This window comes from Littorina saxatilis, linkage group LG6 (assembly GCF_037325665.1).
Source record: "Littorina saxatilis isolate snail1 linkage group LG6, US_GU_Lsax_2.0, whole genome shotgun sequence".
Classification (NCBI taxonomy): Eukaryota; Metazoa; Mollusca; class Gastropoda; order Littorinimorpha; family Littorinidae; genus Littorina; species Littorina saxatilis.
This window is the reverse complement of record NC_090250.1, coordinates 34,958,503-34,986,002: the sequence shown is the minus strand read 5'-3', so window position 1 is coordinate 34,986,002 and position 27,500 is coordinate 34,958,503. Positions and strand designations below refer to the sequence as shown.

Sequence of the window (27,500 nt, the reverse complement as noted above, 5' to 3'; positions counted from 1 at the left end):
TCGAACCCCGGCCGGGTCATACCTAAGACTTTAAAATTGGCAATTTAGTGGCTGCTCCGCCTGGCGTCTGGCATTATGGGGTTAGTCACGTGCTAGGACTGGTTGGTCCGGTGTCAGAATAATGTGACTGGGTGAGACATGAAGCCTGTGCTGCGACTTCTGTCTTGTGTGTGGCGCACGTTATATGTCAAAGCAGCACCGCCCTGACTATGGCCCTTCGTGGTCGGCTGGGCGTTAAGCAAACAAAGAAACAAACAAAGTTTGGACAGAAAGTTGCAACATGGTTTCTCCGAATTTTCCCAAAACCATACACCACCTTTTTACCTTACGTTGAAATGAAAGATGGCGTGTTGACCATATAAGAAACATTAAATTGCAATCAAAGAGTGTACACAATAAATGTACGTCATTCAGCGATACCATTATTTTTTCGTTCATCGTACAACAATCGTCTGGGTCTTTTGTCGGCTGTGTAAGTTGATCATTGTCATTGCTACTGTTGGCAGCAGGGGCGGAGCAGCCCGAGGGGGGGGGGTTACAACCTGGGGTCCAGGGGTCGGTAGAGGTGGCAACTGGGGGGTCTGGGAGGCAAAGCCCCCCTGAAGCTGAAGAAATTTAGCTATCTTATAAACAATTTAATGCTTGTATGTAATTTCTTACGAGAAAACTTTTTATGTAAAATGTTAAATTTTAATGTCTAATGTAAAGCGCCATGAGACTGCCATTCGGCGGTGAACAGCGCTATAAAAGAATGTTTTATTGTTATTATTATTAATAATTTGTGGCTTATCCGTGATTTTAAACATGATCAACTGGTGTCAGCAGCCACTCATTATTTCTTTTAAAGTTAGTATTAAATAATGGCAATTTATCTTCCATGATATCTGCTCCCGACATCATATAGTATGGTTAGAAGAAAGACATGTCGCATAGGAGTGGCAGTTAAAACTGTACAAAAATGATACTGATTAAACAATTAACACTTCCCCCGGCTTTACAGATAGAAACAACATTCACAAACTTTTTTTTTTTTTTTTACAGTCGAGGGGGGGGGGGGGGTCCGGAACCCCGGTAACCACCCCCCTAATCCGCCCCTGGGCAGACAGAGATTAGTTTAGCGTGTATCATCATACTCTCTAACAAATCGAGTTTTTAATCTCTATCCATTACTGACAGTGTTTTGTTGGTCTTGCAGTGTGTCCCGATCAGTTCTACGGACTCGACTGTCTAGAAGAGTGTCATTGTTTGAACAACAGCGTATGTGACAAGGTGCTGGGATTCTGTCCTGGTAACAAATGCCATCCAGACTGGACCAAATTTGCTTGCAGTAAACGTGAGTACCGACTGTCGTATTTTCTCTGTGCGTCGTATTCTCTGCAAATCTGGCTGCCTGTCTGGCTGTGTTTTTACATTTAGTCAAGTTTTGACTAAATGTTTTAACGTAGAGGGGGGAATCGAGACGAGGGTCGTGGTGTATGTGCGTGCGCGCGTGTGTGTGTGTGTGTGTGTGTGTGTGTGTGTGTGTATGTGTGTGAGTGTGAGTGTCTGTGTGTGTCTGTGTGTGTGTGTATGTGTGTGTAGTGCGATTCAGACTAAACTACTGACGTTTTTTTCATTTCTTTGATAAATGTCTTTGATGACGTCATATCCGGATTTTCGTGAAAGTTGAGGCGGCACTGTCACGCCCTCATTTTTCAACCAAATTGGTTGAAATTTTGGTCAAGTAATGTTCGACGAAGCCCGGATTTTGGTATCGCATTTCAGCTTGGTGGCTTAAAAATTAATGAATGACTTTGGTCATTAAAAATCTGAAAATTGTAAAAAACAATTTGTTTTTATAAAACGATCCAAATTTACGTTCATCTTATTCTCCATCATTTGCTGATTCCAAAAACATATAAATATGTTATATTTGGATTAAAAACAAGCTCTGAAAATTAAATATACAAAAATTATTACCAAAATTAAATTGTCGAAATCAATTTAAAAACACTTTCATCGTATTCCTTGTCGGTTCCTGATTCCAAAAACATATAGATATGATATGTTTGGATTAAAAACACGCTCAGAAAGTTAAAACGAAGAGAGGTACAGAAAAGCGTGCTATCGTTCTCAGCGCAACTACTACCCCGCTCTTCTTGTCAATTTCACTGCCTTTGCCGTGAGCGGTGGACTGACGATGCTACGAGTATACGGTCTTGCTGCGTTGCATTGCGTTCAGTTTCATTCTGTGAGTTCGACAGCTACTTGACTAAATGTTGTATTTTCGCCTTACGCGACTTGTTTATGTCTTACTGTCTGTCTGTCTGTTTGTCTGTCATGTCTGTCTTTCCGTGCTTCTCTCTGTCTCTGTCTCTCTCTGTCTCTCTCTGTCTCTCTCTCTGTCTCTGTCGCTGCTGTCTGTCTGCATGTCTCTCTCTGTCTCTCTCTCTCTCTCTCTCTCTCTGTCTCTCTGTCTGTCTGTCTGTCTGTCTGTCTGTCTGTCTGTCTCTCTCTCTCTCTTTCTCTCTCTCTCTCTTTCTCTCTCTCTCTCTCTCTCGCTCTCTCTCTCTCTCTTCTCTCTCTCTCTCTCCTCTCTCTCTCTCTCTCTCTCTCTCTCTCTCTCTCTCTCTCTCTCTCTCTCTCTCTCTCTCTCTCTCTCTCTCTCTCTCTCTCTCTCTCTCTCTCTCTCTCTCTCTCTCTCTCTCTGAGTGTTTCATTATTCTAATACTGTTGTGAAATGTGTTTAGACGAATAGCAGGAAACACAAGAAGCTAACACAAACAAAAAGTCAAAACAATGGATGACCCATAACTGATTCCTGATTCACCATGAATGTACATGCATAGTGCTACATCATTACAAGTGTAAAATCCATGCAGACTTTCTTTTCATGCACGAGAGCCAACGCATTATAATCCGTCCAACGTCTCAGAAATTCCTTGTGAAGATATTGTCCTTCGTGACGTGGGTATTATGTGACGTAATATCCATCTCACGCAGGTAAACCGAAGTTAGCTCTTCCGCCTAACGTCACCAAGGCACTATGTAACGTCATCACCCTTGCGTGGCCTGCCTGGAGTGCGGAGAGGGACTTCGGGGACATAAGTTTACCTGTGTATGACTACAGGTAAATGTAATACTGTGAGCAATGGGGAGTTAGAAAGGAGTGTGATGGCGGAGAGTTGTGTAGCATGTGCTTGCTTGTTTGCGCCTGTCTGTCTGTCTGTCTGTCTGTGTGTCTGTGTGTCTGTCTGTCTGTCTTTCTGCCTGCCTGTCTGTCTGTGTATCAACGATGCGGTTGACTCTTGACAATAAATTATGTCCTTCTCATGTAAGAGTTACGTTCACCACCACAACTCTGTCCAAGATTTTACATGGCAACGATTCACTTGGATATATATGTCACAGGGGAAACCGGAATCCAGGGGGATCTGGAATCGCCCTGGGGGAAATTGGAATTCTAGTTTCCCCTACGGGAAACTGGAATTCCAATATCAACTGGAAAATATCTAGTGGAGATTGGAATTCTAGTTTCACCTGGGGGAAACTGGAATCCTTTCTCTAGGGGAAACTGGAATTCTGATTTGCCCTAGGGGAAATTGGAATTTGTATTATAAATGGTTTTACTGCTGATAAAGAACTATATTTGAATGTTAACGTGAGTGATACTGTGTGTGTATGGTTGACAATTATTTATTTTCATTCCAACAATGACAATTAAAAGATATTCTAGCGAAAATAAAACACAATCAATGACCAGCCATGCATGTGTAATGTTCTATTCGGTATTCTTGCATGCTTTGCTGTCTGTGTGACACTTGGTGCCACATTCAAGTCCTGCTTTTCTGCAGCAACAGCGCTTTGTAGTACACGGCCCTTTACACTTGCACACGCTGGCACCAGATGGCACCCTTGAACCCGTATCACGCCATTTCACGGAGAGACGACACGCTTTGATGAGAGATATTTCCTCAAGCAAGTCTGGGTTAACCTCATTCAGGCTTTCAAAATGTACACTTCTCAAATCGGAAAGTTCTTCGCCTGCGATCCACGGCCCGAGGATTCCGGTGGCGGAGTACAATTTGTACAGGTGCCTTTGTCCACCAACAGGCTTTGACATGAGTACTTTGCACGGTAACAAGCGAGCATCACTATTAGCTCTGTCTACCTTGTGGATGTTCAAGCCCACAGTATCACCAAGAGAGTACACGTTCGTTCTCGAAGCCAATTTCTTCACGTACCGTGATTCTTGTTTCTTCGCGGCTTTCAAATATTTTTTTCTTGCTTGCATCCTTTCCTCTCTGTGTGAGTCACCTTCATCAACGTCAAACATTTGACTTCGCCTCCATGTCACAAACTGGCCGATCTCTATGCATTCCTCGAATGGATTGTCTTCCACAGGTATGAATTCGGCATCATGTACTTCAGTAACAGACACTACAGCGTGGCTACTTGTGTTCACCGACTGTCCATGGATCATGTTTCTACTTGGACACTCTGTGCCTGTGGCAATCATTCGGTGATCATGTAACAAAATGTATTCTCTGCCGCGCTTTCCATGGCTATGGTTGCTGACAGATTCCTCCAGGCGCCGAGGTGTATGCTGTGACGAGTCCGATGTATGCGGCACAGATTTCTCCAGGCGCCGAGGTGTATGCTGTGACGAGTCCGATGTATGCGGCACAGATTCCTCCAGGCGCCGAGGTGTATGCTGTGACGAGTCCGATGTATGCGGCACAGATTCCTCCAGGCGCCGAGGTGTATGCTGTGACGAGTCCGATGTATGCGGCACAGATTCCTTCAGGCGCCGAGGTGTATGCTGTGACGAGTCCGATGTATGCGGCACAGATTCCTCCAGGCGCCGAGGTGTATGCTGTGACGAGTCCGATGTATGCGGCACAGATTCCTCCAGGCGCCGAGGTGTATGCTGTGACGAGTCCGATGTATGCGGCACAGATTTCTCCAGGCGCCGAGGTGTATGCTGTGACGAGTCCGATGTATGCGGCACAGATTCCTCCAGGCGCCGAGGTGTATGCTGTGACGAGTCCGATGTATGCGGCACAGATTCCTCCAGGCGCCGAGGTGTATGCTGTGACGATTCCGATGTATGCGGCACAGATTCCTCCAGGCGCCGAGGTGTATGCTGTGACGAGTCCGAGGTATGCGGCACAGATTCCTCCAGGCGCCGAGGTGTATGCTGTGACGAGTCCGATGTATGCGGCACAGATTCCTCCATTTCAAGTTGCTGAAGAAAATCCTCGGAAAGGTCCTCTTCATGCAAAATCCCTTGACGAGACAGTTCCTGCCACAAAGACGAATTTGTCCTTGAAGGTTGTCCAAAAACCAGTTGGTAAGGTGACTTTCCGGTGGTGTCCGAGATTGAGGTATTTATGGCATGTACGACAAATTTCAACCCTTTTGTCCATTCGGAGCCGTGTTCATCCATCCATTTGCCCAACTTGATCTCAAGGTCACCGTTCCCACGTTCCACACAACCTGTGTATGAAGGAACGAAATGATTAGGAACGTTACTTTTATTCTCATTTCTTTCAATCTCCTTATTTCTCCGGGCAATAGTTATGGTATTGATTTAAAGGGGCCCTCCATACTGTTTTTTGGCAAATCACTTTATTAGCCTATCAAAATCCTCACAATGGAAAATGTTTGTGACAAAATTTGTATGTCTCAGAAGTACCTTGACGTCCAAGCAAACAATCTTCCGATAGTTTATTTTGCCTAGTTTTCTTTAGATTATCGGAATCCTCACATTGGTAAATATCTGTGACCGAATTTGTATGTCTAAAGTTATGAGCCAAAAATAGTTCTATAGTCGGGTGAGAACGCCAATTTATTAAAAAAAAGAGTGAAGGTCTCCCCGACTGCATTGCATTCAGAGCGCTCATTGATGCAGTTTATTGTGGAGGAATGCTAGCTTCCTCGAGATTAAAACTTGGGTAAAATTTAGAACTTAGGAAGGTTGGGATTCAGGTCAGCTAATAAAAAGACAGGGCAACAATTGCTCTGGACGGGCCCTTTAATAAAGGTGTAGAAGACATCCACAATTCATTGTTAATGCTAATAACTTTAAAAAGCAAAATGTCAAAACTTCAAATATGTGACGTTTTCTGAGATTTTGGTCAAAATTTCAGTTGTTCATCTTACCTTGGGATTGGGGATGGCGGGGTCTGCCATGGATGATCACCATTCCAGGCCACATCGTTGTCAGCTCATTGATCACCCTCGCAGTGAATTCCCGCCCGTTGTCGGTCTGCATAATCTTTGGCGCACCGAATACACTGAACTGATTGATCATAGCATCGGCGACTTCTTGTGCGCATTTGGACTTTAATGCGTACGCCCAGCTGAATTTCGTGAAATGATCACGGGCATGCAGCACCCACTTGAAATCACCATCAGGTCTATTTCTGTAGTCAATGAGATCAACTTGCAGACGCAGAAGAAAGGTGAGATTGATCATCGGCTTCCCAGATGGTGCATTTTGGTGGACTTTTCTTGTTGAGCAAGATGTACACGTTTTCAGGAAAACATCAATTGCGTCATACTTTATTCCAGAGTAATTGGTTTTCACCTCGTGCCATGTTTTGTCGCGCCCAGAATGGCACACTTCCTCATGACACGTCTTGATGGTCTCAAAGGTGTCTTCTTTTGTAACAAGAGGAGTTTTCGCCTTCACGCAGTAAACAAGTGTCCGAGTTCCAATTGTTTGGAGGCAAAAATGTTGGCCAGCCCTGTGTTTGAACTTGGCTCCTTGTGCACATTTCGCTCCTTTGGCCAGCTGAAGAGCTTGAAGAATATGGTTGTATTTGCTCTGTGATGTACAAAACGCCTCCTTCTTATTATCTTCTAAAGTCATGATATGATCTTCCAAGAGTTGGTAAAATTTATCTTTTTGCTCCATGGTAGAACATGTACAAGTAAGTACAACTGGTTTCACATTACAGTAAAACTACTGTCGCCAACCTAGGCAAACATGAAAGCAAGTAGCAGATTTTCCAGAGTTGTGTGTAAACAGTGTTCACATTGTTAAATATAAGAATGATTAACTCACACCACCGATGTGTGCATGATTCAAACATGAAAGCAAGTAGCAGATTTTCCAGAGTTGTGTGTAAACAGTGTTCACATTGTTAAATATAAGAATGATCAACTCACACCACCGATGTGTGCATGATTATCATTCCTCATGCTTTAAACTAAAGGGAAGTATGACTGATGATTACATACTCGGCTTATTGTCGAACTATGAGCGAAGTAATAGTGTAGGTAGTCATGTTTAATTCGCTTTGTAATTTGCAAAACATTCCACAAAGCATGTGTTAAATGCAAAACAATGTTTGTGAATATAATATTTATCAGCAGTGAAACCATTCATAATACAAATTCCAATTTCCCCTAGGGCAAATCAGAATTCCAGTTTCCCCTAGAGAAAGGATTCCAGTTTCCCCTAGGTGAAACTAGAATTCCAATCTCCACTAGATATTTTCCAGTTGATATGTGACCCTCCACCACGGAATGAGTCGCATGTCACCTTTTCATGATTTTCATATTTTTACATTTTCTTAGAGGGTTTTTTATTCTCTATCCAGTGGTGAAAACCGTTTTAGAAAAGAGCAAAAACTTTTCGAGTTATAAGCCTGTGACTATGGTGACCCTCACACTGTTACTAGACACCCCCCGGACTTATATTATGCCTAGCGCAGAACCGCGTGAGGTGACATGCGACTCATTTCGTGGTGGAGGGTCACATATTGGAATTCCAGTTTCCCCTAGGGGAAACTAGAATTCCAATTTCCCCTAGGGCGATTCCAGATCCCCCTGGATTCCGGTTTCCCCTGTGACATATATACCAAAACTGGTTGCTTTTTGTGCATGGTAGGAAATAAAGGCGGAATCAAATTTAGCAGATTTGATTTATGTGTCTCTTACAACAGTAATTCAGCACACACAATAAGTGTCATTGTTGAGGAAAGAAGTTAGACTTTGTTCTGCCCTTATGGAAGAATGCTTGTATCACATGTCAAAAGTCCGGAGAGATTTGTGTTGGTGTACATGATCGCTTTAACGGTGTCGTGCGACGGTTCCGTGCAACTTGCTGCATGCAGCGAAAGTGCACGGTGTCACTAAGGCCAACAAAAAAATAGTCTGTTTACGGTATCCCGACCGACCCTATTTTTTCGCGCGACCCTAGACTTTTTGGGGGGCATTTGGGGGAGAGAGAAAAAACAAGTCGCGTAAGGCGAAAATACAACATTTAGTCAAGTAGCTGTCGAACTCACAGAATGAAACTGAACGCAATGCAACGCAGCAAGACCGTATACTCGTAGCATCGTCAGTCCACCGCTCACGGCAAAGGCAGTGAAATTGACAAGAAGAGCGGGGTAGTAGTTGCGCTTAGAAGGATAGCACGCTTTTCTGTACCTCTCTTCGTTTTAACTTTCTGAGCGTGTTTTTAATCCAAACATAACATATTTATATGTTTTTAGAATCAGCAAATGATGGAAAATAAAATGAACGTAAATTTGGATCGTTTTATAAAAAAAATATTTTTTTTACAATTTTCAGATTTTTAATGACCAAAGTCATCAAATAATGTTTAAGCCACCAAGCTGAAATGCAATACCAAATTCGGGGCTTTGTCGAAAAATCCTTGACCAAAATTTCAACCAATTTGGTTAAAAAATGAGGGCGTGACAGTGCCGCCTCAACTTTCACGAAAAGCCGGATATGACGTCATCAAAGACATTTATCAAAAAAATGAAAAAAACGTCTGGGGATATCATACCCAGGAACTCTCATGTCAAATTTCATAAAGATCGGTCCAGTAGTTTGGTCTGAGTCGCTCTACACACACACACAGACAGACAGACACACACACACACATACACCACGACCCTCGTCTCGATTCCCCCCTCTACGTTAAAACATTTAGTCAAAACTTGACTAAATGTAAAAATTTAAAAATTAAAAAAAGTCTTTGTTTTTTGGCAAAATAACTTAAAAATATGTTTTTTTGGAGAAAAAAAATTTAAAAAATCCCGACCTACCGACCCTATTTGTTTTGGCCTATGTTACCGTAAACAGACTATTTTTCTTTTGTTGGCCTAAATTCCTCTTCTTCGTTCATGGGCTGAAATTCCCATGTTCACTGATGATTTTTGCACGAGTGGGTGTTTACGTGTATGACCGTTTTTACCCCGCCATTCAAGGCAGCCATACGCCGATTTCGGGGGAGAATGCATGGTGTTGCTAATTCTAAAGATTTCTATATTCAGCGCAGTCCGAACTAATCACTATACTGTATATTTCCAGAGTGCATAAAAAGTTGAACAACAACAACAGTATCACTTATTCTTGAACTTATTATTCAGCGCAGTCCGAAATAATCACTGCTGTATATTTCCAGAGTGTATACAAAGTTGAACAGGTCTGACGTGTGGCCAACATTCCCAACTTGCTACAACACACATCAACCAACCACACAGATCTACAGCTGCAACATCCCAGGCCTACAGCGTGACGAGTTCTACGATTTCAGGGTGGATGTGCATTACAGTGACAACGGCAAGCCGCAGGGGAATGATGCCAGTCCCGGCTTCGTCACGGATCCGCCCATATGGGTACCCTGCACCAGTGAGTGTTGTGCATGTAGATGATCTATACGACGGGCGCTGTGGCGGGGTGGTAAGACGTGGGCATCTTAATCGGAAGGTCGAGGGTTCGAATCCCGGCCGCGGCCGCCTGGTGGGTTAAGTGTGGAGATTTTTCCGATCTCCCAAATCAACTTATGTGCAGACCTGCTAGTGGCTTATCCCCCTTCGTGTGTTCACGCAAGCACAAGACCAAGTGCGCACGGAAAAGATCCTGTAATCCATGTCAGAGTTCGGTGGGTTATAGAAACACGAAAATACCCAGCATGCTTCCTCCGAAAGCGGCGTATGGCGGGGTAAAAACGGTCATACACGAGTTTCAGCCCACGAACGCAGAAGAAGAAGAAGATCTATACTATAAGCTTCTTTTTTTTTAATCGTGTCTTTGTGTTATTAGAAATGTGATTTTGTGCCAAAAGAAAAATGTCCATGTTTGTGTAAAATGAAAATGGACATTGAAGTTTACTAATATTATCTTATCTTATCTTATGCGAGAAAAACGAGAGGCAGACAGCAGCCAGAGTCTCACATGTTTAATCGGCCGTCTTGCAGAGTGTACAGAATAGACGATCAGTGTTCGGAAATAGGTCTGTCGGGTATGTATGGTTTGTGAAAGAGTGAATACCCTTATTTTTTTAGGGACAAATAAATTCACACGTGCTCCTGCCCACGTGTTTCCGACACACCCCTCGCTAGTGATTGGCCCCTCCAGCGTGTGTCCGACACACCCCTCGCTAGTGATTGGCATCTCCGATGTTTGTCCCCGTAAAAGCAAGGGTATTCACTCTTTCACAACCAATACAAACCCAACCGAATTATTTTCGAAATTTTCCATTGTCTCACGAATTCTCATTGGCTAAATGAGCACTGAAAACTAGCGATAGACAATAGCCAGTCACACATTTTATTCAGCCATGTTGCTACGTGTAATGAATTTTCTCGCGAATTCTCAGTGACTAAAAGCTAGGGAGCAGTCGTTGGTCCATGTCCATATTGCCAGAGAGAAGTCATTATCTCACAGTCTGGATGTAAATGTAGATGGTGGCAGAGCTTCAAAAATACCCTCCGTACGTTCTCCTCCCCGTCATAAACAAAACTAGGCAGATACGTGTGTGTGCAGATCTTTGTTATGAGACCATTTATTGTAACACCAATTGTATAACTCAGACTGGAAAGACCAGTCACTCCCCTACCATATCCAGCAAACAGAGTATGATTTAACTTCAGAAAGTGTCTATGCAGTTGAACCTACAACACAGACACCTCCCAAAATCAAATTCACACTGAAAAGTAAGTTCCCGCATTAAAATCGTCAAAAACTCAGATCAGCTAAAATGGAACAAGCTTTGCATGTCATTTGAAAGAAAAATCACATTTGCATCTAAAAACAGTCAGTTTTGTTTACCTGTCGTGTCAAAATAATGACGTTATGACATGCTGAACGATGTATAAAATTATGTCACTCGTCTCAGATGCCATAAAAGGCGGTTTCTGAAGCCGTTTTAGCGGGTAATGAAACAAAAAACAGTACATTTCAGTAACTCCTCTTCAGACCGTATATCATGCAAAACCCTAGCTAGATCTTAGACGGTGAGCTGAAATGTTTTCACGGGAAGCAGTTTGCCTTTTAACGTTAAAAGACCATATCTTGACAGGAATTGTTAAGATCATAGGGGGAAAAGTAAAACATTGGTGATGACAAAGCTTTTTTGTCTCTGTTTCAGCCACTACTTCACTACCGCGTGTGACAATTCCAATTATTGTTGGTAAGTACATTTATATATATATATATATATATATATATAAATATATTATATCATGTAATTATGTTGCTGTGAAATTAATGTAATGGCATCTGCTACGAGTCCCCTGTTTTTGTTTGTTTGTATGTATGTATGTATGTATGTATGTATGTATGTATGTATGTATGTATGTATGTATGTATGTATGTATGTATGTATGTATGTATGTATGTATGTATGTATGTATGTATGTATGTTTGTATGTATGTATGTATGTATGTATGTATGTATGTATGTATGTATGTATGTATGTATGTATGTTTATTTGTTTGTTTGTTTGTTTGTCTTCCAAAATAATTACACTTTTTTGCGGGTGAAACTTGCTTGCCCACATAGAGAAACTAGGCTGCTTCTCTTCAAAAAGCCTGTTTTGTTGTGTGTGTTGTTGGGGTTTTTTTTTTTTTAAAGAGCTCAAAACCAGTCTTTGTTTTGCAACTTGCTCTGCTTCATCTCTTGATTTGTATTCCAGGTTCAGAAGTTTTCGATACCATGTCAGCAAGCAACCAACCAGATGGCTCGCTTCTAGTCACGTGGTCTCTCGACCCTGACATTCGCCGTTTTTCATGGGACATAATTCTCTCCTACCAGCGTGTTGGTATCGGTGATTGCGCTCCCCTATTAGACATCGGGGAAGTGATTGTCCCGATCAACCAATCTCTTTCCAGCTACAGGTACGTTTTGAGAACAAAACTTCAATAAGTGTGTTCCAAAATGCGCACTAAGTAGCGAGTGTAGTCTGTATGCTAGTTTGGTAAATGCTTGGAGAAGAATTTTTCAACAATCTTGCCTAATGACAGATATATTTCGTTCAAGATTGAGACAAAGTTAAGAAACTTACAATACCGAGGTCTTATTATTGTCACGACCACAGGAGCTTGTATCCAACCACCGGTCGATAATTATTTACTCCTGCATGCTTATCATTTACTGCTGCATGCTTACCCTTACTACTAAATAGTAGTAGTAAGGAGACTGTATGGAATACGGAGTAAATATATGGAATAATGAGTAAATAATGATCGACCGGCGATTGGATACAAGCTCCTGTGGTCACGACCAATATGATATTGTTTCTCAGGCAGATATATACATCTAATTAGAAAGATAAAGCGAACGAAGGGGGGTGACAGACAGACAGACAAGTAAACAGTCAGGCAAAGAGACAGACAAGCAGACATACAGGCAGGCAAACATACAAACAGAGATACAAACAGACAGAGGAACGGACAGACGGACAAACAAGTAGGCAAACAGACAAACAAACAGACAGACAGACACGCAGACACACAGACATGCAGAGGCAGTAGAAAACAGGAAGAAGCAATCTACACTAACTAACGAGATTCATCATTCTCTAGCCTGACGAATCTTGCCAGCTGGAGCCGTTACAACATAAGATTGAACGCCCAGGGGTTAGGTGCCATCGCTTCTGCCAGCGGCTCAGAGAACATCATAGCCACGTCTTCTGAAGTCCGTAAGTTGTCTTATCCGGCCCCGCGGCAGATTCCCTTTCGGTTGGAAACTGTCTCGTACACAACAACCCACCTGGCCCCTCAGACAATGAGAAGAAGCATGAATGATAATGATAATATATGATAATATTCAGTTATAGGTTTATGAGACAGATGATTTCAAGGACTAATGCATGTCAGATTTAAGCATACAATATCAATCAATCAATCAATCAATGAAGCTTATATCGCGCATATTCCGTGGGTACAGTTCTAGGCGCTCTGCAGTGATGCCGTGTGAGATGAAATTTTATACGGCCAGTAGATTGCAGCCATGTCGGCGCATATTTCCCTTTCACGGCCTTATTCCAAGTCACACGGGTATGGTAGACAATTATTAACTGTGCCTAAGCAATTTTGCCAGGAAAGACCCTTTTGTCAATCGTGGGATCTTTAACGTGCACACCCAATGTAGTATACACGGGGGGTGGTTCGGACACCGAAGAGAGTCTGCACACAAAGTTGACTCTGTGAAATAAATTTCCGCCGAACCTGGGATCGAACTCGCGCTGACAGCGGCCAACTGAATACAAATCCAGCGCGCTACCAACTGAGCTATATCCCCGCCCCGTACATATAATGCATCGACATTTGCTTGTCCTTGTTTCGATTTCATTTCGAAATTAAGTATGATGAGTGTAAGTATGACGAGTTTAGAAGCCTTTGTTTCCCGGTGGTGTGTCATTTGTGCTCGTATGTGTATGGGAATTCGAACATGGGGAGGTAGAGTGAGCAGAGAGGCGTGACTCGGGGGTATGTGTATGCATGCGTGTGTGTGTGTGTGAGGCCGAGAGTGGTGGTAGCGAGTGCATGTTTGTGTTTATGTACATTCCTGGCAGCGGTAATCACCACCAATTGTAACTATCTATCTAATTCTAACTGTCCGTTTCTGCCTGCTCCTCACAGCACCCATCGGTAAAATCATCAACGTGAGGGTCAGCAACTTTAATTCGAAGAACGCAACCATCGCCTGGGATCCTCTCCTTTGCCCTGAGCGTGGCGGACTGTTACTGAGATACGAAGTTTTGTTAAGACCCCTTGACAACAACAGAGCGAGTAGCCTGTCGCAAAGTTCCAATGTGACGTCACTATTAGTCACAGGTCTGACGCCATTCACCACGTATGAGACGAAAGTGCGTTACGTCAACAGCAAGGGGGCGGGACCTTACAGCGACGGGGTCAACTTCACGACTATAGAAGACAGTGAGTTTTCACATGTTTATACGTAATAAGTGTGATTGAAGCCTGATAAACAAAACAAAAATTAGCGTACATAGAGAATAACAATTTGACCCAAACTGAGAAAGTTGTCTCCAGGGGAGGCAATCATCTTGCTGCATTTCAAAGGGCAATATACAGCGGTTGTTTCCCTTGTCTTAGTTAGCGATTGTTTTCTTTTAGCCAAGTACTGAACTGGTTAGTACTATCGCAGAGAGTGGTTTAAATGAGAGAAAAGGAAAAAGGAGAGAGGCAAATTCTTGGACTTCGGTTGTGTTATATCACTTGTGGTGAAAAGAGAAGTGTCGTTTTTCCTCATTCCTCTTCAGTACTAGACCCAGAGACTATAGAGTATGCTAGACCTGTTTAAAAATAGATACGCGAGTAGCAATAGCGTGTGGTTTTGATTCCTACCTGTGATTCTGTTTTTCTTGTTTATTTCTTGTGTGTTTTCTTGATTCAATAGTGTCGCCCGCTACATATATTATGATAGTCGCTTAACGTTGTCCGTTATGGGGTCGCCCTTCCCTAGGAAGTTCGATTTGGCTGGAAAGTGTCGAATTGTTCATATCATCCCAAACTAGGGTATGTTGTGAACAGGAAAGCCGAATAGTGCAGCTGAGACGACCCCACTGTGTGTACGGGTTTTTTCTGATTGGGGCATAATGTGCGATAAATATTTCCTTGATGAGACCGTGTTCTCACAAGAATATTTTTTGGATTGTAATCGGATACTTTTTTTCTTCAAAGATGTTTTATTCAGTCAATTTTACAATTTGTCATGCAATGCATATTAGTCAGATAATAATAGAGTGGATATGACGGATAAACACATATTCAATTCAACATACAATCAATTATAATAAGTGCTGTTCCACAAGGGTAAAATATGAAGCCCACTCCAGCCTAAATTTTCCATAAGGCCAACAAACAAAAATAGTCTGTTTACGGTATCCCGACCGACCCTATTTTTTAGCGCGACCCTAGGCTTTTTTTTTTTTTGGCATTTGCGAGGGGGAAATGGCAAAATAACTTAAAAATACGGTTTTTGGGAGAAAAAAAATTATAAAATAATAATCCCGACCTACCGACCCTATTTTTTTTGCCTATGTTACCGTAAACAGACTATTTTTCTGGGGGGGGCCTAATTCAATTCTGTACAGTGGATATGTTTATCGATCTTGTATGTGTAGGCCAGTTCCTTTAAAAAAAAAAAAAAAGTTTAATGTTGGCTTTACTTTATTTATTCTACATTTGTATTAAAAAAATTTGGCTTGCAATAAAAAATACAATCAAAACCTTCATCGGTGTTTGTTATGCCGTCTTGTGCAAATAATATAAGTGTGGGGTTTAGCTAACTCGGATACTTAACTCCCACGTGCCATCCTCCTCCCCCACTCCCCATGAGATATTCATTTAATCGCTACCAAAGGATTGACTTTATCTGATGTCCTGCATGGCCATATCTATTGAAGGAACGTAACAAATAATGTTAACTTTTTGTTAAGTTATCTGATTTTCTTTGCTTTTCGTGTTTGCGTCATCCACTACAAGAGCTTTCTGTAAATACGACTACGAGTACTAAGACATTACAATTGTCTTTTCAGTACCAGCAGCCGTGTCCATCTCACGTCTAGACCCGACGATGACGACCATGACGGTGAACTTTCAAGCTCCCACACAAGCCAACGGCATCATTACGGAATACTACATCCAGTATAGCGAGAATTCGACCTTCATCATGCCAACGTCCTTGACTTTCAATGACCTTCACCCGAACGGATCTGTCGCAAGCACTCCGGTTCTACGGCGGCTGAATCCTAACACCCGTTATTATGTCAAGGTCAGTGCTTTTATTATTGACTTCAAAGCAAGAAAGAACATATATTTATGGAGGTGTTGAATTGGAGATCAACCAATTAACAGCAGTTCCGCCTTAAAGTTCTGAAAACCGTTCTTATCTATTCTTCTTTTTGTTTTAATGGCAGTCCATCAAGACTCCATGATATTTACATCTTCTATCATTACACCGATGGTATAGTATGTAATTATGTTCTTATCTGCTTGTGTTATGTCAGGTTCGCGCTAAAAGTATGGAATAGAGGATGCGTACCTTATAGTTATCTATTTAACTGTGGTAAAACGTATTGATTTGTGATTGCTTGTGTTGCAACATGTTCGTGACAGAATAACGGCAGAATACGAACCCTACTTATCTATTTATCCGTGAAATAGTGAATTTATAAGGCTTGCTTGCGTTGCAGCAGGTCGATCTGCGTCAAAATAATAGCAGAATACGAATTGATTTCAGGGGCGGATCAGCGGGTGGTTACAGGGGTTCCGGACTCCCCCCCCCCCCCCCCCCCCCCTCGGCTGTAAAAAATAAAAAGGAATAAATAAAAAGTTTGTGAATGTTGTTGTTTCTATCTGTAAAGCCGGGGAAAGTGTTAATCCCAGCGAAGCTGGAGGTATCCTCACGACTTTCCGACCTTGACATTGTAGTGGAGGTCAAGTGGGCGTCGGCATCATTGTCCAATCAGGAATTGCGATGCGCTTCCTGTTCCGGTCCCGCCCAGTCGGAAGTTTACTTTCAACTGAAGAAATGGCGCAAAACAGTTTGCGCGGAAAAAGGTGATGAAAAAAAGAACACAACCTGGTTTGACAACCAAATGATTGCGACCTTGCATTCTAGCATCGTCTAATGTGGAACAACGACACATCTGATAAACACATTATAAGATGTTTGATGGGTTGTTGACAGACCAGCTTTTTTGTCGTCCGAGGGGGAGCATATCGTCTTTTGTTTCATATTTATTGACCAAGGCCGAAGGCCGCGGTCAATAAATATGAAACAAAAGTCGATATGTCCCCCGAGGACCGACAAAAAAAGCTGGTCTGACAACAAACCACCAAACATCGTTTTTGTTATCATTTTGGTAGTGAGAAAATAAGATAACAATCAACACAGGGAGCCATGCTTTGAAACACGGGTTCCGTGCCGATAACCAGACGCATTGCGTTGTTCAGCTTTCCAGAAATATATTAACTCAATCAGAAACCGCTTCATGATATTTTATTTCAGGAAAGAGTCAATCGAATCTACACAAAAAAGGTTATTGCGTTCTTCTGTCTTAGAGACTGTATTTCATGATATGGAGCTACTAGAAGAAACATGTCTGTGGCATAGTTTGACCCAACAGATAGAGAAGTCAACAGAGGTCTTTACATTGTGCCGAATATCCTTGCGAATATGAACATGTTGTATTCGGCAAAAAAATAGACACATGGACATGAATAATATAGAAAATTGGAAGCCTTACCAATCCTTGCGAATGTCTTACAAATGGTTGCGAGTGCTTGCGAATCTGTTCCGATCATTGAGAATACATACCATCAAAATCGCCGTTTAGTTGCAAGACGTTTGCAAGATATTCTTACTGTTTTTAAAACATTCGCAAGCAATTGCAGTCAATCGCAAGCATTCGTAAGGCTTTCGCAATATTCTTATGAATTGGGAAGAAATGGTCAAAACATTCCTGAGAAATTCGTAATGAATTCGCAACCATTCGCAAGATGTTGGCAAAATGTGCACGAATAAAATCCTTACGAATGCTTGCGAGCGCTACGCATACCTTTACAATGATTACGAATGGTTTGCGAATACTTACGAGTACGTTGCGAAACATTCAGAATATGACTTCCTTGCGAATATTAGGAGCATGTTGCTAATGTTCGCAAACAGAGACGAATGGTGGGGAATGGTTAAGAACATTTACAAATGTCTTGCGACCATGTACCGATCATAACGAGTTATTGGCGAATTCTATTCGCAAGGGCAATTCACCAGAGTGTAAGAGCAACATTACGAACAATGCGAATTGCATACTCGTTTTATTCGTAAAATGTTTGCAAGCACTCGCAACACTCGCAAGGCCACTCGCAACGTTCGTAATAGATCCGTATATATGGATTCGTATACAATCGCAATGATCGGTAGACATTCGCAAGCAGTCGCAACCATTCGTACGGCATTCGCAAGGATTCGTAAGCCTTCGATTTTTCTCTGTTTTTTCCTGTCCATTCGTCCCTTTTTTTGGCCGAATACAACATTTTCATATTCGCAAGGATATTCGGCACAGTGTAAGACAGGCTTTCCCTACAGAAAAAATTGCTGTGCAAATCTTTTTAAAAACATCAATGCCTGAGACACCAGTAACCTGTTTATGTTGTTGACCTTGTAGCTTTTCAGTTTAAGAGGCTGTTCAAAAAACTGTTTATCTGGAATCTGCAATAAAGTCATTGATAACCTTGAATAATACCGTGGGGAAAATATTACATCACCAAGACCGAAAAAATAACACCAACCAACACTCCTCACCCTTATTACACCCACTATGCCAACCCAAAGACTGGAAAATAATAATCAAATACAAAATGAACGAACATGCTTGATTTCATTTCTTCAATGATAGTTTGAAAATCTTCATAATTATATATGTTATTGGCACAATGTGTAATTGCCACAATTTACAGAGTTTTATGAAAAAATGATGCAATAAAAATCAAAGTGAAAACATTTGTTTATATACTGAAACCTTTATTTACCTTGTGACTTGTGTGCCCCAGGTTTAGGAGCTGCTCAAACGTCCATTGCTCCTCAGTCTGCAAGAAATTAAGCGATGGCCTGAAGGAGAATGGAAAAAATCCTTTGTCAGCATCCTGTGTATGTGTGGGTGGGTGTGTTAGATAAATAGGCGGGGGGTGGGGGGGGCAGTAGCTACCACGCCTAATGCAGTCTGCAAAACAAGTGCAACACTTCTACAGAGCTTTTATTATACAAAGCTTCAAATAAGAAACACATTACAATCAAATGAAAGCTGAGCCTGTCATTGCAAAATAAGAAGGAATATACAACAATCCAGTGGCATGTAAAATAGTGTTCCTTCAAAAAGATGGCTCTGACAGCAAAAACAATTTAACTTGAAGTTTGAGTCAAAACTTCTTTCTCTGCATTAGTGAACGTACCTGCAGTAATACCCCTCACACATGAAATATTCACAGACTGAATAACAGTTTGTTCCCAATGTTGCTTCCGTGTGTCGGTTAGATCCATCTCTGTTAGATCCATCTGCTGAGTACGTACGGGTTGTCATCCGTTTAAAAAGGAAAAACAGTCAGAACTTGTCATCAGTGATCAACCTACCTTGCAAGAGTGGGGTGAAACACTCACTTCCTGCCAACATGTCTGCCAAAAAAAAGGAAACAATGCCAATGGAAGCTTAAAATGATTCTTTTGTTCAATATGTGTACACGTGCTTCATTTCTGGGGTGAACGTGTAAAATATATCGATTGATTGATATAACAATAATAGCCTCAAGTTCACCTCACCAAAAAATACTTGTGTGTGCATGTGTTTGTGTGTATGTTTGTGTGTGTATGTGTATGTGTGTTTGTTTGTAAAGGTGTGTGTGTCCGTCTGTCCAAGTGCGTATGAGTGTGTGTTTTGTGTGTATGAGATTTGTGTGAGTCACTGTGTGTGTATGTGTGTGTGTGTGTGTGTGTGTGTGTGTGTGTGTGTGTGTGTGTGTGTGTGTGTGTGTGTGTGAGCCTGTGTGTGTGTGCGTGCGTGCATGCGTGCTTATGTAAATGTGTCTGTCTGTCTGTTTGTAAGGAAGAGAGGGAGAGAGAGTGTGTGTGTGTGCATGAGTTTGTGTGTATGTTTGTGTGTGTATGTGTGTTTGTTTGTTTGTAAAGTTGTGTTTGTCCGTCTGTCTATTTGCTAATGATTGTGTGTATGATATTTGTGTGAGTCACTGTGTGTGGGGGGGGTGTGTGAGCCTGTGTGTGTGTGTGTGCGTGCGTGCAGGCGTGCGTATGTAAATGTGTGTGTGCGTGTCTGTTTGTAAGAGAGAGAGAGAGAGTGGGTGTGTGTATGTGCTTGTGCGTAAGTGTATGTGTGTGTGTTTGTAAAGGTGTGTATGTCCTCTGTCTATATGTGCGTATATGGGTGTGTGTTTTGTGTGTATGAAGTTTGTTTGAGAGAGTGAGTGAGTGCGTGTGAGTGAGTGTGTGTGTGTGTGTGTGTGCGTGTGTGACTTGGGGTGTGTGTGTGTGTGTTTGTATGTGTGTGTTTGAGAGAGAGAGAGAGAAAGAAAGAGAGAATGTGGTTATTTATGTGTGTGTGCGTGCATGCATTCGTGGAAGTGTGTGTGTGTGTGTGTGTTTGTGTGTGTGTGTTTCTGTGTCTGTGTAAGAGAGAGAGAGAGAGAGAGAGAGAGAGAGAGAGAGAGAGAGAGAGAATGTGTATGTGCGTGAGTTTGTGTGTAGGGCCTATGTTTGTGTGTGACTTTGTGTGTGTGTGTGTGTGTGTGTGTGTGTGTGTGTGTGTGTGTGTGTGTGTGTGTGTGTGTGTGTGTGTGTGTGTGTGTGTGACTTGGGGTGTGTGAATGTGTGTGTGTGAGAGAGAGACAGACAGACAGACAGACAGACAGACAGAGAGCGGATTTATCCTTCGCTGGGGGTATGCAGTGCCTTGGCATTGTACTTCTACTTAATTGTTTAATCAGTATCATTTTTGTACTGTTTTAGCTGCCACTCCTATGCGGTATGTCTTTCTTCTAACCATACTGTATGATGTCGGGAGCAGATATCATGGAAGATAAATTGCCATTATTTAATACTAACTTTAAAAGAAATAATGAGTGGCTGCAGACACCAGTTGATCATGTTTAAAATCAAGGATAAGCCACAAATTGTTTATAAGATCAGCTTCAGGGGGGGGGGGGGCTTTGCCCCCCAGACCCCCCCAACGTGGCGCTGCCATGGTACCCCACCTCTACCGACCCCTGGACCCCAGGTTGTAACACCCCCCCCCCCCCCCCTCGGGCTTAACTGCTCCGCCCCTGGGTTTATCTATTTATCAGTGATATGTTTGCTTGTTTGTGTGGCAACAGGTACGCGCTAGAACAGTGGCAGGTTACGGGCCATACGGGAACACGCAGAATGCTCGGACGGCTCAGCTCAGTCCTTATCCTCCCAGCTCACTGCTGCAGAGTTACCGCAACTCCACGTGTATCGAGGTGACTTGGGCCCCGCCTGACCAGACCGCCATTAACGTCACTGGCTATACGGTATGCACGTGCGCACAGGCTGTCACTGACAAGCACACTTTAGGTCATGTTGAAAGTTAGAGTCAAACAGATTTACTCATGAGAATTCGAGCCCAGTGTTGGTGCCAAGGTGTGGAAAGCAGGTAGACAAGCGCGTTCAGGCAAGCAAACATGTATATGCACGTATGTATACACAGTACACGAAACACACATACACTTTCATGTTATACCTTTTATTTGACTTATGCATAACCGCTGCACTTGAAAAACAATATTTGTTCATGCATTGCCTGTAATGACATGATCGATAACACATTCCACTTACAAATTTCAACGATTTAATCATGCATGCATATATACCAAAATTAAATAACATTCACTGTGCTCGTACTCATCTTCATAATCCTGTCAACATTTCTCAGAAGACATTGGTTTTTCTTCGCCAGATTGAAATCATCTCTCAAAGTGGCAGTCTGGTAGAACGCGTGGGTTTGTCCGCCACCGCCACCAGCTACTCGCGCTGTATCCTTGTCCCCGGGACAGTGTACAACGTGTCGGTCACCTCAGTGAACGGCAGCCGGACAGGGGAGCCCATCACGATCCAGGTGAGGCAGCAATTTCGTTCAGATTTATTTTGGGGGGAATCATTGTGAGGCGTTTGGAGTTATTATTTTTGTTGATTTTAGGGTAACTAAGCTTTTGTTGTTGTTGTTGTTGTTGTTGTTTGTTGTTGTTGTTGTTGTTGTTTGTTGTTGTTGTTGTTGTTGTCGCCGCTGTCGTCGATATAATCGTTATCATCATCGTCATCATTAGCATTATCATCGTCGTCGTCGTTGTCATCTTCGTCGTCGTGATCATCATCGTCGTAACCATCGGTATTCTTGACACTATAATATCAATATTTTATCATCATCCTACAGGTGAGCACGGAACACGCCGTCCCCCCGTCTCCCCCCGCTGTACAACTGGTCAACGTCACCAGCACCAGCGCTGCCGTCATTCTTCGGTCTGTGACCTTGACCCAGGGCCCGCTGTCCTTCTACCAGCTGGAGGTGGAGAGGTTACCGCAAGATGGCTCCACCACCCGAAGGAAACGATTGGCGGAGGTTCCGGGCTACGTTACAGCGCAGTTTTCACCGGGGGAGGTGGGAAGCGGGTTAGTATTCATCATCGGGGATGGAGGCAGCTACGGGGGCTACGACAACATGCCATTGGAGCCAATCCAGCGTTACCGCGTGCACTACGTTGTGGTCAGCACCCTGCAAGGCATCACCAAGTTCAGCTACTCCACCCTCAACCCCCCATTCACCACCCTTCCCCCCGTCACCACCAGCACCATCCCGCCGACCGAAGAAACCACCGTGGAGGTCATAGAACCTGACAAGTGGGCTCCCTTTATTGGCGTCATCGCGGCGCTTGTCTTCGTCATCCTGCTCATCATTTTTCTCATCATCTTCATCATTTGCTGGAAGCGACGTCAGAACGCGCAGCGCAAGGCTCCTCCTCAGCCTTTGGATGACTTTGACGAGGTTAAGGTCCCCATGTACGACCCTGAGAGGTACTGGAACCAAACCACAGAGCTGAACGAAGGGAGATTCATCGTCGCGGGGAGAGACTGTGTGCCCGACGAACAACTCATCCCTGTAAACCCCAAGGTGCCTCAGCCAAGAGCCAGTAAAGTCAGATTCGAGAAGGAGTTCCATTCACTGCCTCACATCTTTGAGCAGGCCACGACCTTAGAAGCGGAACAACATCAAGACAGAAACCGCTTTCCGCACATCTTAGCCTACGATCACTCCCGTGTAGAGCTATCCATTGACTCGGCCAGCCGCTGCCACTATATTAATGCTAACTTCATGTCGGGGTATAGGAGCGAGCGTTGCTACATCGCCGCCCAGAGTCCTTACAATGATGTGACGGCTGTGGACTTCTGGCGCCTCATCTACCAGCAGAAGGTGAAGACTGTCGTCATGATCGCTAACATCGTGGAGGACAACATCGTCAAGTGCACCCAGTTTTGGCCGGAGAAGGGTTAGTGTGTCTCCTTGCGCTTTGCCTCTCTGTCTCTGTCTCTGTCTCTGTCTCTCTCTGTCTCTCTCTCTCTGTCTCTCTCTCTCTCTCTCTCTCTCTCTCTCTCTCTCTCTCTCTCTCTCTCTCTCTCTCTGTTTCTGCCTGTCCGTTTCTCTCTCTGTGTCTCTGTCTGTCTGTCTGTCTGTCTGTCTGTCTGTCTGTCTGTCTCTCTCTCTCTCTCTCTCTCTCTCTCTCTCTCTCTCTCTCTCTCTCTCTCTCTCTCTCTCTCTCTCTCTCTCTCTCCCCTTAACTGTTAACGTTTTTTGTTTAACCGTATCGTCAAAGCAAATTCCTCGAGAGTTCTGGTAAATCACATATTTTGCATTGCAATGCATTGTGCAGGTAAAGTGAGCATCAGTAACTTCTACCTGGAGCTGCAGGAGAAGATGGAGTACACCAACGTCACCATGTATGACGTCAGCGTACGGGCGGAAGATGAGCAGTACGGTCGTGTGGTGCGGCTGTTTGAGTTCACCTCCTGGCCTGAACACGGTGTGCCCTTTGACCCCATTCCTTTTCTCGACATGAGGCAAAAGGTGTGTCCTTTACCTACTTCTCAAAAAAAAAAAAAAAAAAATTAAAAAATTACGAAATAAAACAATAAATCCCTGCGCTTAGAACTGTACCCACGGAATACGCGCGATATAAGCCTCATATTGATTGATATTGATTGATTCTCATAGCCATTTCTTATTGCCTCTTTACTATGTGTCCCAATATTACAGGAAGGTGGATATGTCGATAAATGTTACCATTTTAATTGACAATCTAGTGGTGTTATTGTTTTTGTATGAGATACTGTGCGAACTTTAAGTGTCTATCGCTGGCTGACTGACTGGCTGCGTTCTGTCGATCCGTATCTCTGGCTGTCCGGCTGGCTGTGTGCGTGTGTCTGTGTGTCTGTCTGTCTGTCTGTCTGCCTACAATTATGTCTGTCAGCAGAGAATTCTGGCAGTCTGGCTGACTGACCGTATAGTATGTCTGTGTTTGTTGGCGCACGGATTTGTTTATGTGTGACTCTGGAACACCACGTGTAGAACAATGATCAACTACGTGAGATTGCTGAAATATACTCTTACGTAGTCAGGCAGCCCCGTAGCATTTGACTTATTCAATATTTGCTGTTGGGTGTTTACAGGTTCGTCAGTACCACGCAGACGATGCAGGCCCTATACTGGTTCACTGTGGGACAGGGGTGGCCAGGACCGGTGTCTTTATCGCTGTGGATTCCCTCATTGAGCAGTACGCCAATGAAGGTATGGGCCCACTTCTCCTTTGTGGAACGGAGCCCTACTTTTGTTGCTGAGGGGGCCATTGAGCATATCTAATGTCTTCGGTCTATCTTGCAGACAAACCGAAAGAGACAAACTAACAAACGGCAAAAGAGGCAAGAGATAAAAAAAAATATATAAAAAAATAAAAAAAACAAGGCAAAGAGACCAACTGACTTGGACAAAAAGCTGCTGCAACTGTATTTTATTCAAGAACCACAAGGAAGTTATTCTGCTCGGAAGTATCTTATTGAGCATGCCTAATGAAGACATGTAAACCCTAATAACGCGTAGGTATTGTACTAGAGAATAAACAGAAAGAACAAAATCAAACTGTGCCAGCCATTATAGCATCTACGGTAATAAGGCCTCTTGCTGGTGTTTGCTTGACTAAAATATATATTTGGCGGTCATAATTTCGGTCGCATTCGGTTCAACTGTAGTGTAGTTATTTTGAACAAATGTCCTTTCCGAAAACGAATTAGGACTTACAAGAATGTGGTTACCATCCAGGAAACGTGTGGGGCTACTTTGTCGCTATTTTTATACCGAGAGGAATAGGGCTGGGATATATAGGAAAAGAATAGGACATACAAACAAACGGAGAATAAAAATGTTTCCGACTTCCGTTTTCTCTGACAGGTCAGATCAGCGTGTTCTCCTTCGTGTGGAGGATGCGAGAGGAGCGCCCCCTGATGGTTCGAACCCTCAAGCAGTACGTGCTCATCTACGAGTGTCTGTTCGAGGAGTTCCAGGCCGGAGACACCATGATCGACGCCGTCAGCATGAAGCCCAAGTTCCACAACTGGACACAGAAGAACGCCAAAACTGGTGAGTCTCACACAGCACCACGCCCAGCGAGACTGGGCGGTTCTGGTGAGGTTATGCCCCCTCTTTCTTTCGGCTGGTAACTGGCGCCACCTCGCGGCATGATCACACGAGAAAGGGAGAAAAACTTGCATTGGTCCCAAATAGCATATCGGTTTGGTAACAGTTCGTGTGTAAGTCGTGCATTTTATACGGTAAACAGACAATGGTCGGTTCTGGTGAGGTTGTGCCCCTTCTTTCTTTCGGCTGGTAACTGGCGCCACCTCGCGGCAAGATCACAGGAGTTGTCTCGCGTTATCACCCCAGAAGCGCTCATTAACGAGACGGGTGGGGCTAAGGGTTATCCTCCTTCTTTATCTATTTAGCTAGATCTACAAGAACACTAGGGCAACTGTTTTAGAGTTAGAGTGCTTTTTTGTTCAAATAAAAAAAATAAAAGACACAGAGAACAGAGTGTACGAATTTACTGGCATCAGACCTCTGAAAACGAAGTCGACTTCGCGAAACCTTCTCGAAGTCTCTATACCAACATTTATGTGCCAAGGCTGTGTGCCGCCAGCTTGGTGAAGTAGACTTAAGCAGGTTCATTATATTCGGAGTAGTGGATATCCCTTTCATTCTCAGTTTAGTAATTCAAACTCCTTGCAGGCAATACCTTCATGAAGGATCAGTATGAACTGTTGAAACGACTGACCAGAGAACTGGACGCGCCAAGTGTGGTGGTGACCGGCAGTCCACGGTCAGAAACACCTTCCGGTCTTCCCAGCGCCGCCATCTTTGTCGACGGTTATAGGCGAGTGCTGACAATTGTGTTTTGTTTTTGTTTTTGGTGGTTGTTTGTGTGTGTTTTTTTCTTATTTGTTTGTTTGCTTGTTGTTGTTTTTTTTTGTGTGTGTGGGTTTTTTTTTTTTTTTTTTTTTTGGGGGGGGGGGGTGTTTCAAGTTGTTGTTGGTTGTTGTGTTTTTTAGAGGGAGGGGGGGGGTCTGTGCAATGTTCACATACATGTGCGTGGTATAGTTTGCTTGAAAGGATTGTCCAGTCGTGCTCAACTTCACATACTGGGTGTGTATAGCTTCTACTCTGGCTTCTATCAGAATCTTTACCTCTGTATTGACATGCACAACAGTTGCAACTCTAACAGTCGATCTCTTGCATAATTATATTACAGGCAGCAAAACCAATTCATCTTGACCCAAACGCCGCAACACAACATGGCGATCATGGAGTTTTGGCGCATGGTGTACGAGCGTCACGTAACCACTATCGCCATGTTGGACAACTACAAGCACGAGGACAGCACGCGCGTGGAGTACTGGCCGCATGACGTCACCATGAGGCAGTGGGGACCACTCTCTGTGGAGACAACATCGGCCTTCCAGGAGGTAGTTGTGTGTGTGGTTGGGGGGGGGGGGGGGGGGGTTGCCGACTAATAAGGGGGATAAGGGATAGGAGAATTGGGTCCCTGTACATAAATTTCATTTCTGAATCTATTTACTTCATGCATTGGCCACTTTCAGTTGTTGCTGTTGCTTTTATCGTTTAACACACAGTCAGTATGGTATCAAAAGAAATCCTAATTTATTAAAGACACGGCGGAAAATAAATCAAGAAAATTAGCACAGAAAGCAACGCGCGAAGCAGTTAAATACTGTGGTTCTCGTTGTCAGGCATTTTTGCGACTTACCCTAGTCTGCTGGGGTTGAACAAAACCTTAGGCCAAAAAAAAAAATAGGTCTGTTTACGGTAACCCGACCGACCCTAGTTTTTTCGCGCGACCCTAGACTTTTTTTTGGCATTTGGGGCACACAAAAAAAAAAATCTTGTTTTTTTGGCAAAATAACGTAAAAATATGGTTTTTTGGAGAAAAAAAACAACAACAAAAAACAACAATCCCGACCTACCGACCCTATTTTTTGGGCCTATGTTACCGTAAACAGACCTATTTTTTTTTTGGCCTTATCATAATCTTGTCGAGTAAGTGAAACGATCATGGCGTAAATGTATTAGAAACAACTTGTGTTAGTCACAAAGATGGAAACA

The 27,500-nt window shown here is 43.2% G+C and overlaps 1 protein-coding gene across 1 annotated transcript in view; it reads left to right on the top strand.

The window, feature by feature from the left end:
• LOC138969084 (receptor-type tyrosine-protein phosphatase T-like) overlaps positions 1-27,500 on the top strand; it is a 39,577-nt gene that overhangs the window by 4,145 nt on the left and 7,932 nt on the right. Inside the window, exons 5-20 of the mRNA XM_070341793.1 lie at positions 1,196-1,333; positions 2,983-3,109; positions 9,407-9,633; positions 11,375-11,416; positions 11,922-12,123; positions 12,811-12,926; positions 13,870-14,166; positions 15,789-16,024; positions 21,136-21,312; positions 21,738-21,896; positions 22,212-23,322; positions 23,704-23,897; positions 24,500-24,617; positions 25,275-25,463; positions 26,109-26,253; positions 26,629-26,842. Coding sequence (XP_070197894.1) covers positions 1,196-1,333; positions 2,983-3,109; positions 9,407-9,633; positions 11,375-11,416; positions 11,922-12,123; positions 12,811-12,926; positions 13,870-14,166; positions 15,789-16,024; positions 21,136-21,312; positions 21,738-21,896; positions 22,212-23,322; positions 23,704-23,897; positions 24,500-24,617; positions 25,275-25,463; positions 26,109-26,253; positions 26,629-26,842 — 3,692 coding nt within the window. The remainder of the gene's footprint in view (positions 1-1,195; positions 1,334-2,982; positions 3,110-9,406; positions 9,634-11,374; positions 11,417-11,921; positions 12,124-12,810; positions 12,927-13,869; positions 14,167-15,788; positions 16,025-21,135; positions 21,313-21,737; positions 21,897-22,211; positions 23,323-23,703; positions 23,898-24,499; positions 24,618-25,274; positions 25,464-26,108; positions 26,254-26,628; positions 26,843-27,500) is intronic.